The 18,319-nt window shown below is 42.9% G+C and overlaps 1 protein-coding gene across 3 annotated transcripts in view; it reads right to left on the bottom strand.

The window, feature by feature from the left end:
- Positions 1–17,164, bottom strand: part of gnao1a (guanine nucleotide binding protein (G protein), alpha activating activity polypeptide O, a) — a 112,077-nt gene extending 94,913 nt beyond the window's left edge. Inside the window, exons 1-2 of one of the 3 annotated variants that reach the window (XM_066684852.1) lie at positions 16,537–17,164; positions 16,142–16,184 (exon numbers count right to left, since the gene is read on the bottom strand). In XM_066684852.1, the coding sequence (XP_066540949.1) occupies positions 16,142–16,184; positions 16,537–16,654 (161 nt within the window). In that variant the 5' untranslated portion in view covers positions 16,655–17,164. The remainder of the gene's footprint in view (positions 1–16,141; positions 16,185–16,536) is intronic. The other 2 variants (XM_066684853.1, XM_066684851.1) reach the window with 2 other exon arrangements.
- Positions 17,165–18,319: the final 1,155 nt, after the last annotated feature.

Here is an 18,319-nt window from a genome sequence, read left to right as displayed (position 1 = left end):
TGAGGGAGAAAATAGGGCAAAATATTAAAAAAATCAACAACTCTCTACTCTGCGCAGTCAATAAGAGTCTTTAGGCAAAACTAATACATTGTTCACACAGTACGTCTCAAACCCTTCACAATATTAATCATTTAGTTCCATTCAATACATTTCTCATTTCTGCAAAGATCCTCTGAATATGTGGCCCACGGTTAAATGCTAATGTTTCCATTTACTGTTTATTAGAGCATTCAGCATTATACAAGGACTGTATTTCATATAAATGCATTGCTCACAAGTTACATAACCCTGTTAGCTCTGGGCTAAAGTAAGAGTTTAAGGACTGTGCTCTCCTTCTCCTTCTCTATATTTGGGTTAAACAGAAAGCAATGTTAACAGAGGACAAAGGGCCTGTTGTCATCGGCTAACTTGCCTTACTGTCATTATAGTCAACACAGTATAATTGGTAATTGCATATTCATTCCAGTTTAAAGCATGTGTAGTTATCCCATGATTTATTTTAAGGAAATAACATTTAATCTATCAGTTAGATTAATTTATGAGCTGCTGACAGAGATAAATTTGGATATTATGAGCATAAAAATTATAACATACACCAAAACATAATGAGATTTTAAAGAGGGAATGTCTATAATGAAAACAAAATCTGGCCAATGACAGTTCCTTGGGGAACTCCACATTAGATATCAGCACACAAGAACATTTCTGCAACAGACAATAAAACCTTACAAAAACATGAAGATCATTTAAAAGCTGTCCTTGATATGCCAAAGCACTTCATCAAAATATTATGAATAGTGTCTAAAGCTGCACTGATACCAAACAAGATCAAAAGAGCCATTTCAGGAGCATCAGCATCCATTAAAAGAGAGGCTAGGTTTCTGTCTAAAACTTCACAAAAATGCATTTGCTTCTAAATGACTAGGGTAAAGTTTTAGGCACCTGAGAAAAATGGGACTTAAAAAGCTTCTTAAAAACAAAAAACATTATTCCAGTAAGTGTGATATTCTGTGTGTGTGTTGGTTTAACCCTTTCCCACCTCGTGATAGTCCATATTTTTTGAGATAATACAACAGTTCGTTCCGGTCCCCCACTCTGGTTGAGAAGCGTCCTAAAGCATGCTTTATTTTACGATAACAGCATGTTTTTTTCACAACCACTTTATCAGTGGTTTATCAGTGAACACCCTTGCTAACAACTCTCTATGCTGCAGCTGTCCTTATCACGTTTTTCACCGCTAAATCAGCTTCAGTTCATGTTTCACAGCAACGAACTTCAGTTGACTTCTAAAATACTAATAACGATAAAAATCACGTACCAATTATACTCAATCCCTGTTACTAATACGTTTAACTCTTTAAGTTTAACTTGAAATGAATGGAGACTGAGGGCAGTGAAGACTTTAATTCAACACAAACAAAATAAGACATTAATTCAATGACTTGAGACAAAGCCACGTTAGGAACGAAATCAAGAAAAACGAAGACAGAAAACAGATACCAGTGGAGAGAAAGCCCTTCGGAGGTTCAGTTGCTGTAAACGTCCTAAGCGTTCGCGAGGACACATTCAGGGCGTCTCAAATCATTCCCCATTCCCTACATAATGAACTAAAATAACATGTAAGCCATGTCTATGGGTTTATAACCGAGCACAAAATGTTTAACATTAAGTCATGCAACCGTGGTTCAATATGAATATAAGTATATTACAAATATAACGCATTACGGCTGGTTACCTACAAAGGGAACATGCGGAAATTTGAGACAGTTGCAGCTTGGCCGAGCTCACGGGGATAGATAAAGACTCTATTGGGCAGAAGCAAGTTTATCTGGAGTAGTTTATTCAGTAGATTAGTGGTGTGGGTAGTTTACTCGGCAGGTTAGTGGTGAGCTGAGGCTGACCCAGTCTGGGCGGTGAGTGCAGTGCAGTAGAGTTAGTTACTGTGACAAGCTCCTTGTTGAGGAACTACAAACTGGCGGAAAGATTTACTAATTTCCCAAATATTTTTGACACCACTTTCATAGCTCTGTTTATACATTTCACAATTTATTACCTGAACTGTGGTATAAAAGCAATAGAGATGGACTACAGCACTAGCATTCGACTTGTGCTTGCGCCGCATAACAGCCGTGCTCTTATTTCATGAAAACGCACTTCCTCTGGTGTTCTATTACTTAATTATCATCTAATACCTGATTTTACCCGTTAACAAATACTTCATTATGTTATAGCAGCTGTACTGTTGATTTAACAAATCCACACAGAGGAGAACATCTGGAAAACTTTGTTCTTCACACTCACTCAACACATCTACTACTTTTTAGAAAAAAAATATATATATATATTATTTTAGACTTTTATACAGTACTACATTTATAGAGCATCACTGACAATAAGGGTACACCTATGTATAGAATTACAGGCTGTAGTGCATGTGTTACACACACACACACAATATATATTTAAAGGATCTCCACTCCTAAAAACGACCCTTGGCTCCAGCACTGCACTGAATGGGGTGGGAGAGCTTAAGAGTATGAAAATCTACAAGCAGATCCCACTCTCCCTAGCTCCCCCATCTCTCCTCTGTGGGCAGATGTCATGGGTAAGAGCCCCTTTGTCCAGACTCTGTGTTGGAGTGGAGCTCCTGTCATCACTCCCCTCAGGCCACTTATCCCATCTTCTGCACCATCGGAACGGTTGGACAGCCTTCTATTTATAACCAGAACAATCCCAACTCCACTTCCCAAATCTTACTGACGCCTCACGGGTCAGTCCTTCGTGGTCCCTCAGGAGAACATTCCACATCACCCCCCCCCACCCTTTTACCCATCGTCCCCCACCCCAGGGTCAAAGCCCAGCATCAAACCCTGCTGGGTGATGCGTGGTTACGTCAGTCCTACTTCCTGAGATCAAATCGCAATAAGACTTATCAAATAGCGGTTTGAGTGTCTGAGAACCATGTCCATGCGGCTTGTGCTAACTTCCTCCATCGCCTCCTCCATCCATTTTGTCCAAATACAGCTCAGAATGGGGTGATAAGACCTGCTGAAACTATTAGCAGACTTCTGCTACTGAAAATATGTTTATTTACTTATTTAACATTATTGTTTTTTTATATTTGTAATGTCACATCTTACAACATTACACTGTGATTAGGTCTGAACATTGCAGCAAAAACCAAATGTAAACAATATCCCAGAATATAAAACAACTAGGACGTCCCCGCGGATCATTTTCATGCCCTGGTTATTATTTTAACTCCTGGTGTATTGTTCTATATATCGTTGTTCCTGACATACTGTAAGAAACAGAACGAGGTATTGAACAGTGCAGCATGTAGTAAAAGGCATTCCAGGACATTACAATGACAGCAGGCCATTATTTCTATTATTTATTATTTTAATACCATCATCCCAATTTTCCTCCCAAGTCATTAGCCATTGCCAATTCCATCTGAGCACCCCCAAGCCTCCCCCAATTTACACTGTGCCACCACCTGGGAGGGTGAAGACAAGCATGGGCTTCCTCCAAAACATGTGAAGCCACTGCTTCTTTTCAAACTGCCGCTTACACAGCACCATAGGAGGACAGGGCACAACATGTCCACATCTGTCACATTAGCTAACAAATGCCAGCTGTGGCTAATACTGCTTTTGTGTGAGGACTAGTGTCCAGAATGATGGAGGTCAACTCTGTCCTGGCCTTGAATGGCAGAGTAACAGGGTATTATTTCTGGGTGTGTTAGTACTACAAACATGTCCTGACTATGTCTTTTACAAAAAGAAGAGAGACTAAGGCTGCGTCCCAATTGTGTATTACACACTAATACACTATGTACTAACCTTAAAAATGTGACAATCTCCCTCCACACTACGTAGTGCACAGTGTACATCATAAAATAACTGTTCTACACTAAGATACTACACTCTATGTCAGATAAAACCATTTATATTCGATATAAGTCTGTTTATTGCAGTACTAGTGTTACATTCTGTGAAGTGCCCTACTTGGGTGGTAGAGCATGTGTAACTATGTCACATATTACATACTAAAACAATGGTTAGAATGAGTATCAAGTGCATAGTTGGGATGCAGCTCAAGTCTTCAGTCTCTGATGCACTAAAGCAGATATGTATGCACAGGCTCTGCTACACGGCTCTCATCCAATCATCGTCTTCCACTCCAGCCCATGCCCCACCCATCAGCAGCTTTACAGCCACACTCTTTTTCTTCTTACAGTAAACCATCTCTGCCCCAGGCCCCTCGGCACATCCTGCTCCTTTCTCATCCTCTAATTACGGCAGTCTCTCTCATTTCCATGACAACGGAGCAAGAGAAAAAGTCGGGAGGGATGAAGAGTGCGAGGGAGGAGGGTGGGGTGGGGAGGGGGGGGACAATAAATGGGCTGAGGCAGCACATCATTGATGTGACTGTTACCCAGAAGCCTGCGCGAGACGCTTGAGTGGCGAGTACCGCCTGTTTCAGGCCAGCGCCTTCGTTGGGCTGCTTATCTACTGTCCACAATTTACACATCGCTTCTCGTAAAGCAGCTGGCCGGATTTTCCTGTTGGATCATTTTCCAATGGATTACCATAAAACATTGTGGTTTGAAACTGCGGAAAGAGAGAAGTGAGGAAGGAGAATGCAGAAGTGCTCCATCCTCACTCTCCGTGGCTTTAAAACAGAACAATAGCTTTTGAGTACACATCTATAGTTTTGTTTTAAAAGTAAAAACAAAAAGTCGTTTCTGGGAATCTGTAGGACCTATGAGTCTATGACACTCGTCTGTGTGTGTTGGTGTATTTATGCAGTTGCTGTATGAGTACACAGGCATCCCTGGGGCTGAGGGCCGTGGGGAGCCTGCTGACACAAAGTCCAATTTAGCGTCACACGCAATCTCCAGGTAAAAGTAAGTGACACACAGGGAGCAAAACACAGTCACAACCAGCTGCAATTAACGCCCTTCAGACGCCTCCACACAGCACTCCTACAGCAGCATGCGCACAGCTCCAGCTAACAGGTGCCGTCAGCACCCGAACACAAACCTGTTATTTACGCTAAGCTGCGGCCAACATGCTCAGTAGTGTTTAAGGGTTTTTCTTTACTTACATTAGCATATATTATTCTGACACTCTCACTCAAAGCAGCTTGGGAATCAATCGTTTATTTACAGTCTAAAGACCACATACAGGTACATACAAACACACACACACACACACACACACACACACACACACACACACACACACACACACACTAAAGTCAAACTAAAAACACCTATTCTAATACAATATTATGAATGGTCTCTGCATTAAATGTCTGGCCTGCTTTGGCCAAAATACCACAAGGATCAAACATAACAGTACTGTCCTCCACCGTCTACGCAGCTATGTTTAAAAAGGCCTGTACCCTGTTCCTTTAAATGATAACAAGCCACACACTCTCAAACAACACACACTGAAGCTCTGGTATTCATTATTTATTTATTTATTGTTGCCTCTCCAGTTTCTACGCTCACAGTTTTGCATGATACTCTGATTTCTGTGCTCTTTCACAAAAGCGCGGGTCCAGCACCGTGACATCGGACAGAGTCAGACGAGGGGCAGGGCGTAGTGTTTAAAAATCGCTGCACTTGACGTCAAAAACCAAGCAATAAATCAGGACCTTCTTTGAAAGTCTGTGGGTTGGTGGTGTCCAGACCCTCAAATGAACGTACACATGCACTGAACAAGACATTATTGACTATAATATCACCCCTATAAAAACAGAACTACAGAAAAGCCACATCTGATCTTTGTTTATTTAAATCTACCACACATTGGACACACAGCAAACAATGAACGCAAGCATCTGTTCTTAATTAGAGTGCACACAAATGCTGCAGAGATTCATAAAATGCGTTGACACTGATTTGCAGCACTTCTGTTTTTCCAAGTGTCACAGAGCACAACTCAGGCTTCTGTTAAGAGTGCACTAACAATCCTCAACAGTAGGCGGTCAAATAAACAGAAAAAGCTAACAGAGCATTAGCTCAGTTAATGTTATAAGCCTAGTCATGATGATGTGACTGTCCCTGAATGATCCTGTACAGTCACAATGTGCAGTGGCACTGACTGTATTAGATGCAGGCTGTGTGTTTCTGATGCATCACTGGACGGTTCGTAGACGGACTGGGTAAGAGGAATCTAGGAACCTCCCTGTGTGTGTCAGCTAAAACTCCACAAGTGTTTTTTGGATGGCTGTGTTCAACAGCAGCTAAAACACAAAGCACTAGCTTTTGCAAATATACTGCCTCTTTTATCAACAATCCCACAGCAGTACGCCTTGTGAGACCAGGAGCTGGCTACAGTGCTATAAATACAGTCTAAATTAGCACTGTCCTGAGGTCTTGGTGAAACGTCTGTGATATGATTTGGTCAAAATACCACAAGGATCAAAGAACAGAGCAGCATTCTCCCCTGTCTAAAGAGCCCTGTTCAGAACAGCAGGTTTCATCACATTTTTTTTTTTTTAAATAACGAGCCGCCCGCTGTTCACCCCCGACCCGAACACAGTGCAGTGAGGAGCAGAAGCTGTTTTTTTTTTTTTGCTCTGTTATCTTTCTTCTCCATTCTTGTTTTCTCTGTTTTTACTCAGTGCTCTGATTTCTTCGTGCTAGTTGGGTCTGTTCTGCTCCATGTTTTATAGCATGGTTTCTGATTGGGTGGTCTTGTTTCACAGTGTGTGGATTGGTGGGCTCCAGCAACACAGTGTACACATGCATTGATGCAGTTATTTATTTTATAACATGCCCTGAGTGTGTTAGCTGATCCCAAACATGGAACATTCGCTTAATTCTGTTTCTTCACATCTATAAATAACACTATGAAACACCTGTCTTTGATGTAATTATGCTAACTGCAACCTATTCTACATGGCATAGTTGACCCTGTGTGATGCACCCATTCTTCAACGGCCTTTACGGATCGGAACACCACGAGGTGATCTACAGAAGACGTTTTACATGGGCAAAGCTTCAATGAGCAAAGTTTCCACATACAGCTTAGCTTAGGAATTAAAGTATGTGACAAATATACTGAGAGAAATACCATAGATGGTACAATGCTAGCTTGTAGCTAGTGTGTGAACATGGCTGAATAAAACTCTGTGTGCTCCCTGTAGCACTTTTATAAAAACCAAACGCTCCAATAAACTGAAAGTAGGAAACAAAATGTGTGGGGGGTTCACAGGGTGAAACTTGCTTATAGGACTCAACTCAAACCCCACAGTGACACAAAGAAGCTTTGTCTCCTGGCCAGCCACAACACACTCCACACCCTTCACCCTCCAACAAAAGCACGTGGGCCCACCACACACACACAACTGAAAAAGAGAAATAAAGATAGACCAAAAGAGTTTAGAGAAAGACATTATAAAAAAATTAGAAAATAAGTGAAATATATTTTATAATATATTTATATTAGAGACTGAAAAAGAATGAAATAGAAAAAAACAAAGGAGAGAGAGAGAGAGAGATTAGTTTCCATGAGCACTTGACATTCCTGCACCTTTTCTTTACCCCCCCAACTCCACCACCACTCACGACTTCCCTTTTTTATTCTTCCCTCTTCTCATCTGTCGCTCATTCTCTAGACAGTGGCATCTATCCAGAGAATAACGACAGCATGGTGTGAGCTTCGTAAAGCGTTCAGTTTCATACACAGTATAAACACACACACACGATGCTGAGGGAAAAGCAGAGTATTTTAATCCTCTTCAGTGGCTTTGCCTGTCTGAGTCTCTGAGCCACAGCCCCATGATGGATGACGCTTCAGTTTGGACCCGGATTTGAATGAGAAACAGAGACAGAGAGGAGAGTAAGTGAGAAAAGTATGACAGAGAATGTATTTTTCCAGCTAAACTCTTCCTCTCTGTGAGCAAATGTGAATGACATTCCCGAGCAGTCAATATCTACAGGAGCCACAAAGATAGTCGCACTGTGTGCATCACAAATTCCCCAACATCAAGCAACGGGTGCTGAAGCCAAAGTGGAGGTGGCTTATACTCCTGAAAAAACAGCCAAGTCTCGTACTAAGAATGTTATTTATAATGACTCCACAGAGCATGAGGGCCATTTGTACCAGGCAGCCACTGGTATTAATCAAAGTTGATCTTTGGATAAACTGAATTAAAATGCAAATTTGTCGACTCACTGGCATCTTCAACAACGTATGCGTGATCAGCAAGAACAAATATTATTATGGGGCCCTCAAGTGGCTCAGAAGTACAAGCCGGGGCCCCATCACAGAGTTCTGGGGTCTAAATGAAACATCGGTGACCTGCTTTGGTCAAAACACCACAAAGATTAAGCCACACAGCAGCATTCTCCTGTCAAAACAGGGATGTTCGAACGGCCACTTTCAGCGCCTGTTCCTTTAAATGATAATGAGCTTTTCACCCCGATCCGAGCGCACAGCAGTGAGGAGCGAGGAGCAGAAGCTCTGGATTTTAGCCGTTTTCACTCTGTTCTCTTTCTTCTCAGTTATCGTTATTTATCTGCGCTCGTTGTATCTGTTCTGCTGTGACCTCATTTTTGCACTTAGATATAAGCCTGAGTTACTGCAGAAACACAACGGCTCATTCAATCCCATGTTTTCTGGTTTAGCTAGCCCACAAAAAACTGACTGTGTGGTTTTAATTCAGTGTGTGTGTGTGTTGGTGGGCTCCAGATACAAGAATTAACATATACACAGACAGAACGAGAGATTTCTTCCATATGTCCCTTTTAAAAGGCCATCATTTTTCATAAAACGTATGAAATAAGCAACAAGTGTATCATTTAACCATGCTCTAGATAATAAAGTCCATCATCAGCGAGCACTTCCTAATCATGCAGGACTGGAGCCTACCTGGGATCACTGGGTGCACGGCTAAAAAACACCCTAGACATGGCGCCAGCCTATCACAGTGCATACAGAGATATTGAAAAACGGGTTTTAGGAACAAGAGATTATCTTGAATCCCTCCACTTTCACAGAAGCACTGCTGCAGAGCATTTTGCATGAGCGGCTGAAACTGTTCCTGATGCAAAAACAATGCAAATAGGAATCCAGCTCTGACATACACATCATTCATTGTAATAATTTGAGTGAATCAGGAACTTCTGCTCTCTAAACATAACGGACAAACAAAAAACAGGGGCAGGACGCGTTCTAGAAAGTTTTCCCCGCAGTGTATGCTCTCATGATAACTGATAGGAGAGATACAGTGTGTGTGTGTGTGTGTGTGTGTGTGTGAGAGAGTGAGAGTGAGACTCACTGACTGTCATGCAGGATAAGGTCAGTTTGAGGATATTACAGTAAGGGTCTGGGAACCGAACACATGAGACTCCGTTTGTTCTCCCTCGGCTTAGTCAAGTTCAATCACGTCAACCGGAACTCACAAAAACCTCCTCCAATTAGGCAAAACATGGGTGGGGTGGAGGGGTGAGAGAGAGAAAGGATGAGGGCACCAAAGAGCAGTATTTGTTGGCTAATGCCATTAAAAAAAAAAGCAGTCCAGTATTACACCACACTGCAGGTTGCATCACTGCTGCTTCCTTCCCTGTTTCTACACAATGACTCAGAGTTTCCCCTTGTACTCACACAGTCACACACACAGCAGAGGAAAGTGTTTGCGGCCATGTCTTCTCTCAGCTTAAGTGCACTTACTACGGAGAGATCCCGCAGTCTAACACTGAACTGCTTTTACCCTTTTTGCTGTTGTGGTTATCGTCGTCTTCTGAGAAACGCATTTCCTCATAAATGAGAAACAGAAACTGCAAAGCACACACAGAAGGACAACCATCTGCACAAATAAAAACAGCCTTCACACACACACACACACACACCTCTTACAGATTCACTCATTTCCCAGAAGGGTAACCAAAGGTAAACAAGAGGTCTGAGGAGTTGATATAGAACAGCATCAAGTCTAAGTGTCTCAAGATCACGTTTGCTCAGGAGCGTCATGACCTTTACACACAACTGAAGGCCTCGGTTCACCATTCACTTGCCGTTCACTTCTGTATTTAGTGCAACTGTGGTTTTTCCGTATTGCACAAGCACTTACAAATGAGGTTTAAATAAAGCCCATGAACACTTCTTTTGACAGGGGTTTCTACAGTGAAAGGCTACAAGCTCTGCTTTCAGTAACTGGGTCAGTAAGAACACACACACACACTTATCTAATATGTGTATACTAGCACTGCAATGCTGCAATGAACAATGAAGTTTTTTCTATAGTGATTAATCAGTCAATTATTATTTCAGTTCAATTACTAGTTGGTTTACTCACCTGTTCAATGCGTGTGCATATTAAATGTGTGTATCTGGAGTCCACAAACCCGCACACGCTGAAGCAAAAACGTCAGATAAAACGAGATGTCCTGATTCATTTCCAATTCCTACATCCACTGCTCGTCAGTATTTCACACCACAACCCCACCTCCAAACAACGCGCCAGACCCATGTTCATGTGAGTATAGTTGGGGTTAACACGACCACAACAAAGACATGAGAAAACGAGCAAAAACAAGTGCAGAGTAGAGAGAGAACCCAGCTACAAATTTCAAAAATAATAAGCAGAAAAAGAGGGGAGGACTGATCTAAAACAGCAAAAATGAAAACAGTGTGTGTCCTAACACACATGAACTCGACTGTGCAACATGAATACCGTTTGGCAGATGTTTTGGTGGTGTGTTTTTATAGAAACCCATTTGGACTACAGGGGTAACTAGTGGCTTTCACTATGTGTTAGCCTCATTCGCCAGGGGCAGCTTTTAAAATTAACAAAGCAGTATTCTCACTCCAAAAAAATGGTCTTAACAACATCTCAGTAACATCTTTGTGTCATTTTCCTCAAAATCCAGTAAATTAGATTAAACACACTGCAGGATTACAATGGAATTATCACTAGACCAGCAAATCCATGAAGAAATTCGCTATCAACTACATTTATCATTGAATTTTGTTGATTTTCTGTTGCAGGCCTTGAATATACATCAGGTTAATTATAGTCCGTAAGTCAACAAGGGTCCAACAACCTCTGGATCAATCATAGTTTTGTCCAATTAAGCTTTTAGGTGCTTATAAACGGTTAGTTTATTAGATTAACAATAAGAAACTCCTCTTGTGAAAGGCAGCTCATTCTTCAGATGCTGCTCATATCATGCTTGACAAATCACAGATGAATGTAGGCAACATCTGGAAATCTGTACAAACAAAACCGATATTCTGATACGTAGTACAAATAACGCGCGTCATCCCGAATGTCGGCTAAGAGAGTCAATATCTATTGGCCTGCAGATGGATGCTAGTTGAACAGCTGGGCCCTCCGCTCGTAGCCTGAGCTGTTTCAATTAGCCTGATGCAGAGCAGGCCGGGCGTTTAAAACACTGACATATTGTAGAAGCCACTTTATGAAAATAAACACTTTAAATCCTGGCCCACTGTTCCAAAAGGACACCAGGGGTCAGCTTTTAAAGGATAAAACATCTAGCGCGCCTGGATTACAGATCACAGGGAAAAGACTCGCGGATCACGGAGCAGGAATGAGCCTATATTGGCTTAAACACTTTACGAGATACGGATCCGATCTGAAATCTGGCGATTTGATCAGACATATGGCTCTCGCATGGCAGCACTGGGTCGAGAAATTGGAGTATATAATTTTTCATAACCCTGAGTTTGTTTTGGGATCGTACCCAGCTGCTGTGGCAAAATCCCTGCTGTTCAGAGCCAATGAGCATCGAGTGTGTTCTCTAGGGTCCACAAGACTGTTCTGCCTCCACCTTACACTCCCTAACCTTACACACACACACACACACACACACACACACACACACACACCCCTCCCTTAGGAATAAAGGGTGGATACAATTCTCTGAAGAACGTAAACAAGGCAGTGAGAAAACTGAGCATTAGGAGAAAGAGTGAGAACAGCTGCACAGTGTGTGACGTGAACGAGGTTATTGTGTGTTCGCTCTTCAGACTTACAATCTTGCCCTAAAATGAGCTAAGCAAACATTAGCACTTCTGACTGGACTCTCTCACAAACTGCAATCACAGGGTTTAAAGACACCACTCACACGTCATGTGAACATCGCTCACAAGTCAGGTGTGAGCGGTTCAAACAATTACTGCTTTTACAAAACAGTTTGGCAAAAATTAAGAAAGAGAAATGAGGGCAAGAAACTCTAAACACTGTTAAAAATGTGTATTCTGCCAAATAAGTAGAGAGCTTTAATCCTTTAGACTAAAAGGCCAAAAAAATAACAAGTTGCCCCACATTTAAAAAAAGACCAGGTAAGCCTAGTTCTGCTGGATCACCATCAGCTTCAAATCGTTTTTGAACAGCAGCTTCCAAAGAAACAGCCGTTTTCCTTCCAGCTGTTTTTCACGAATAAATTCAACATATAATTAAAATTAATTAGGTAATCTTCTTAAAAATGTGTTATATTTCACATGATATATTTACATCTCATCACAATAAATCAAAAGCAAACAGGCAGTATTTTTACTTCCAATCTTTTGAGTCACCAATTCACCTAACAACATATGCTTTTGGACCGTGAATGGAAACCGGAGCACCCGAAGGAAACCCATACAGACACAGGGAGAACACACCACACTCCTCACAGACAGTCACCCGAAGGAAACCCATACAGACACAGGGAGAACACAACACACTCCACACAGACAGTCACCCGGAGGAAACCCACGCAGACACAGGGAGAACACACCACACTCCTCACAGACAGTCACCCGGAGGAAACCCACGCAGGCACAGGGAGAACACAACACACTCCTCACAGACAGTCACCCGGAGGAAACCCACGCAGGCACAGGGAGAACACACCACACTCCTCACAGACAGTCACCCGGAGGAAACCCACGCAGGCACAGGGAGAACACAACACACTCCTCACAGACAGTCACCCGAAGGAAACCCATACAGACACAGGGAGAACACACCACACTCCTCACAGACAGTCACCCGAAGGAAACCCATACAGACACAGGGAGAACACAACACACTCCACACAGACAGTCACCCGGAGGAAACCCACGCAGACACAGGGAGAACACACCACACTCCTCACAGACAGTCACCCGGAGGAAACCCACGCAGGCACAGGGAGAACACACCACACTCCTCACAGACAGTCACCCGGAGGAAACCCACGCAGGCACAGGGAGAACACAACACACTCCACACAGACAGTCACTCCTAAAAGTCTTTCATAGAACATACATTGTGACGCAATTTATCACAGGTAAGGTCAATTTGGGCAAACTGGCCAACATTTCCTACAACAATGAACTGCATTTGGAAGACACAGAGGGTATGTAAACAACAACAACAACATTCATTCATTGTCTGTAACCATTCATCCAGTTCAGGGTCACAGTAACAACAACAACAACAACAATGATAAGGGTAAGATAAATGCACTGGTTTCACTGCTTTTTAAACAGTCACTGTAGTCCATAGATCCCTCCACACAGAGTCCAAGAATGTTCACAAACATCACTACAGGGAAAAATCGGTGGCTTGCCCAGTCCTATCTGGGTGGAGATTCCATGTTCTCCCCGTGTCTACGTGTGTTTCCTCCCACAGTCCAAAAACATGGAGGTTAGGTGAATTGTCTTCTCTAATAACTGTCCCGGTGTGTGAGTGAATGAGTGTGTATGTGAATGAATGTCTGTTTGTGTGAGTGAATGTGTATGTGCCCAGGTATCTGTCCTGGTTGAAACCCTAGTGCCCGATGCAGTCCTCCAGGTGGACCGTCGTTTTGCGCTTTTGGCTGCTGCTTCTTGCCAGTATATGTGTGTGTGTGTGTTGAATGGAATGGCTTTCTGAGCAGTGTTGATTGTAAAGCGTCCTTGGGTGGTATCTAGAAAGGCACTATATAAGTGTAACAATAAAAATAAATTAATAAAATATAAAATTACCATGTATCGTCTGAACACTTGAAGAGATACAATGACTAACCTCCCAAACTCTTCCACCTCCTTCCCCCTCAGGCCACACTGGACTCCAATGCTAATCACTTGACAACCGATCTGCAGCGATTCACAAATCACAAACTCTCACAGAACAGGGTAAGCCCTTGGTTGACAACACATAACGCCACCTTTACTACACTATCCACATCACTCTAGTAACCACTCAACCACTTTTCATATTGTTATTTGCTTTTGGGAAGCAATCATAAAGTACACAAACTGGTAATTAACACACGGTGACGCTGTGAGCTGGCAGCACTCTACCTTTCAAACATCCTTATATTAGGGACGCACACGCACCCTTATGGGAATAAAGGAAACGGGCCAATCAGAGGCCGCTAATCAATGTACTGTGCACATCACAACAACCGTGATTGACCATCTGACATTCACTGGATTCAGCTCTCAGAGTTAAAGCCAAAAAAAGGCCTAGACTTTAATTTATAAAGAAGAACTGCAATTTAAATCCCAATCCTGGTCAGAAAAGGCACAAATCTGTCGATATCTGTATAAAAAATAAAGATGTGTATTGTGTAATCAGTTATCTCTGAATCATTTATGGGGTTTGTCTAAGGTGAGAGAGAGAGAGAGAGAGAGAGAGAGAGAGAGAGAGAGAGAGAGAGAGAGAGAGAGAGAGCCATCACACGCGTTGTAAAAAAAAAAAAAAAAATTCCACCCCGTGATTTTCTCCGACCCGTTCCGGAAAACGCCGACGTGCGCCGAGCTCTGCTGGGCGCTGTCCACCACCGACAGCGCCTGAAACACTCCACACTCACTACAGCAACCTTCATCAGCACCACAACACACCACAACACACCCTAAACACGCCAACAACACACACACACAGAGAAACACACCGGGGGAGTGGTGATAAGGGAGCGGCGTGGGGCTACGGATCCGAGCGGAAAATGGCCGGTTCATGTGAGCACTCGAGGGCAGGGCGATAAGCCGAGCCCTTGCTTTTTTTCCCCGGTCTATTCCCACCGCTCTCACCGCGTACTGACCACAGCCACGAAGCCAGGGAGGAGCGAAAATGCATTCGACCACCAAGCAGCTCGGTGCGGTAACAGGGTTTGATCAAAACCCACAAAAACTGACACAGGGCAGGGACACGGCCCCGAAATGCAGCAGCCCTGCCTTGGCGAGCACTGGGCCCCCTCACGTCGCCCTGCACACCCAGGCTCAGCCCTTCAGTTTAGCTGTAATGGCTGCGTGAAAATAAAAATGGCCGAGTGAACAAGTTAGGGTGTTACCATCTCTCTCTCTCTCAGCCCCCACCACCACCCTCTAGCTTCCCCACCCCCTTATTCCTCTCGCTATCTCTCCAATATATTCCTCTGTGCTTAATCATAGCCCACCAGCACAAGAAAAGGCCCGTATCAATCACCTTGAACGAGGGGGCGAACAGATGGCCCACAGCATTAATGTCTAAATAGCCATTATTCCTCATTATGGAAATCAATGGAGGTCTAAAATAAGAACCAGGGTGGATACAAGCACACAGCAGGTCTATAACCAAACTACATATCTATCTACACGTCTAATACCTAAAACGTTCTTAAAAAGCTCAGGTGACACGGTATAATTGGGTCCAGGGGTAAATCACTGCCCCACACCAGCACTCGTGAATACACCGTGGTCTCAGGTTCTCCATAAATATCCACCCGTAAAGAGAGAGCATTATTCACATATAAACAAGCTGATGTAACGTTATAGCGCAGTTTGAGGCGGCGACAAAGCCCGACCAGGCTGGCAATGTAGGCGGCCACACTGTGTAATGAGTGCGGCTCTGCAGAGCTTCAGCACCATGTTTGAGAACAGCACAAACGAGCCGAGCCGAGCCGAGCCCACTCGGGCCGAGCCGAGAGCACCTCAATCCGGACACAGCCCCAGCTCCGGGGCGGCCTCCTGCTCTCTCTCTCTCTCTCTCTCTCTCTCTCGGAGAATCAGAGAAAGAAGGAGCGAGAGAGACAGAGAGAGAGAGGGAGGCGAGGAACTAACGTCAACTCCTCGAGAATATGGCGGACCTTCTTCCCTCGCCATGAAGCGAATGAATGGTGAATGAGTCTCAGCACAAAACACACTAAAGCCATAAAAACCCGGGCACTTACTTCATCTGTTTCACGATGGTGCTTTTACCAGACTCCCCGGCTCCTGTAACACACAAGGGACACGAAGGGGAATCAGACTCCGCACTGATTCGGAGCATATTGCAGTTGTGATTTGATAGCGTTAACGTTACTCTGATTTCCACCGTTTAAATTAAGGTGGCACTGTGATTTAAAGCAGCTAGCGTTAAACGGTGACATATTAATAATAGCAGCCCTGTGGTAGAGGGCGAGCAGGTAACGTTAGACTACACACTCCCATCCACACCCGTATAACGTTCATTCGAATGCTCCGTTCCACCTTAATTGCTGCAGCAGGCAAGCGCTGCTCCGCTTAAGGTGGAACGGAGAATAACGTCAACGCTGGCTGATTCAGACAAGGAGACGCTTCAGCCTACCGAGCAGGAGCAGCTTGACATCCTTGGCCGCGGTGATACCGTCCTCCTTCAGGTTTTTCTCGATGGCTTTGCTCCTGTCCAGAGCCGCTCTCTCCTCGGCGCTCAGTGTACATCCCATGACTAACGGTGACGGCAGGCGGACCGTAGGCTCTTCCTTTCAGCTCCGAGGTGCGAAGGGAAAAGAGAAATGAGCACTCCGTGGTTTAACTGACTCACCCTGGCTTTCTTCCCTGTCCTTCTCCTAGCACTCGCTCTCTCTCTCTCTCGCACACACACGCTCTCACACACTCTCACTCTCTCTCCCTACCGTTCACGGAGGAGCATTAAAAAGAAGCAGGAAAAACGACGACGAAACCCAGCCGGACGACGACGACGACGACAGCCGGGGGAGATAAGGAGCGGTAAACGAGCTCGTTTCTGGTTCGTGGTTCCTCGGGCAGAGGGAGGCGGTGGTGGGGAGGGGGTCTAGCGCACTCTTTCTATCGTCCTCTCTCTCTTTCTTTCTACAGGGCGGTGGAGGTGAAGACAGCAGCGGCTGCTAGCATCGTTTAGCTCTGCTCACAATGGAGGGTCAGCGACGAGAGAGAGAGAGAGAGAGAGAGAGAGCGAGCGGGAGCGCGCCCGTTACTTCTCTTTTTTCTTTTTTCCAACCCCCTTTCTTATTCCCCACCTGTTTTCCGGTGACAGCCCGCCCTTCTCGCGCTCTGATTGGACAGAAGAGCCTCGGGTTTAGTCAATTCTTCGCTCTCATTGGCTGCTGAGAATCGCTAGCCAATAGCTGTTAGAATCCACATTTGAAATATTGACGTCTCTGTTAATTTAGCTTTGAGGCTAATTTCAGCCTCTCTTTTTGTATTTATCTTCATTTACATTTAATGTATTGTATTGGATCTGTTTATTTCTGTTATATTTATGTTTTTAATTTTAGTAGTAGCGTTTTATATTATTTTATTTGTTCTTATAACTGAAGTGATACAATTTGTTTTATATTTCTACCAGATTATTTTAATATTTATTACTTTTCTACAGTTTTGCAGTTTTTATTATTATTTTTTTTACTATTTAACATGGTTTGTTTAAACTAGACTTTGTTTATTATTTATTGAACTAATATAATTTATATTATTATTATTTGGTTTATTTTGGTTTATCTATCTGTTCATCTTGTGTATTACTACCTCAACTACATTGAAAACAAGGGTCAAATAAAGGAGAATGGAATGTTTGTTTTGTTTTACACTGCTGCAATCAGGCAAAATAATAAAGCCAACCTCAACTTTATTTATTTCTTTCATTTTGAACCTCGAAAAGTATTTTAATTCAGCTTTAATTTAAATAAAATTGCTTTTCGTGATGCATTTTTTATTTTTTTATTTGATCTAGGCTGTTTGATTTGCTTCTTCTGATTCACACCTTTATTTATCCTATTATTTATTATAATTGTTTTATTATGTATTAAATATTTAATACAGTAACTGTACAGGCAAATTAATATCAGTTGTAATAACTCATTTGAAATATTTAAATTTATGCCATAATCAAATATTTATATCACCATTGAAGCACTTGATACAAATATAAATCATGGTCAATAAATGTATTAAATGTACAAAATAAATGATTAATTTTGAAAATAAAGTAATAATGATAACAGAACTTATTATTATTATTGTCATTATTAGTGAGACACCACCAGCCAATTAGAAAGCAGCTTGCCTGAAAATAGGTGGGGAAAAAATCTGTTCTTCTCACTCTCTGACGTCAAGACGAAGAGCGAGAGCGA

The sequence above is a fragment of the Hoplias malabaricus genome, chromosome 11 (genome assembly GCF_029633855.1).
Source record: "Hoplias malabaricus isolate fHopMal1 chromosome 11, fHopMal1.hap1, whole genome shotgun sequence".
In the NCBI taxonomy this organism is placed as follows: domain Eukaryota; kingdom Metazoa; phylum Chordata; class Actinopteri; order Characiformes; family Erythrinidae; genus Hoplias; species Hoplias malabaricus.
The sequence above is the reverse complement of the archived record's forward strand: the minus strand, read 5'-3'. Positions and strand labels throughout refer to the sequence as shown.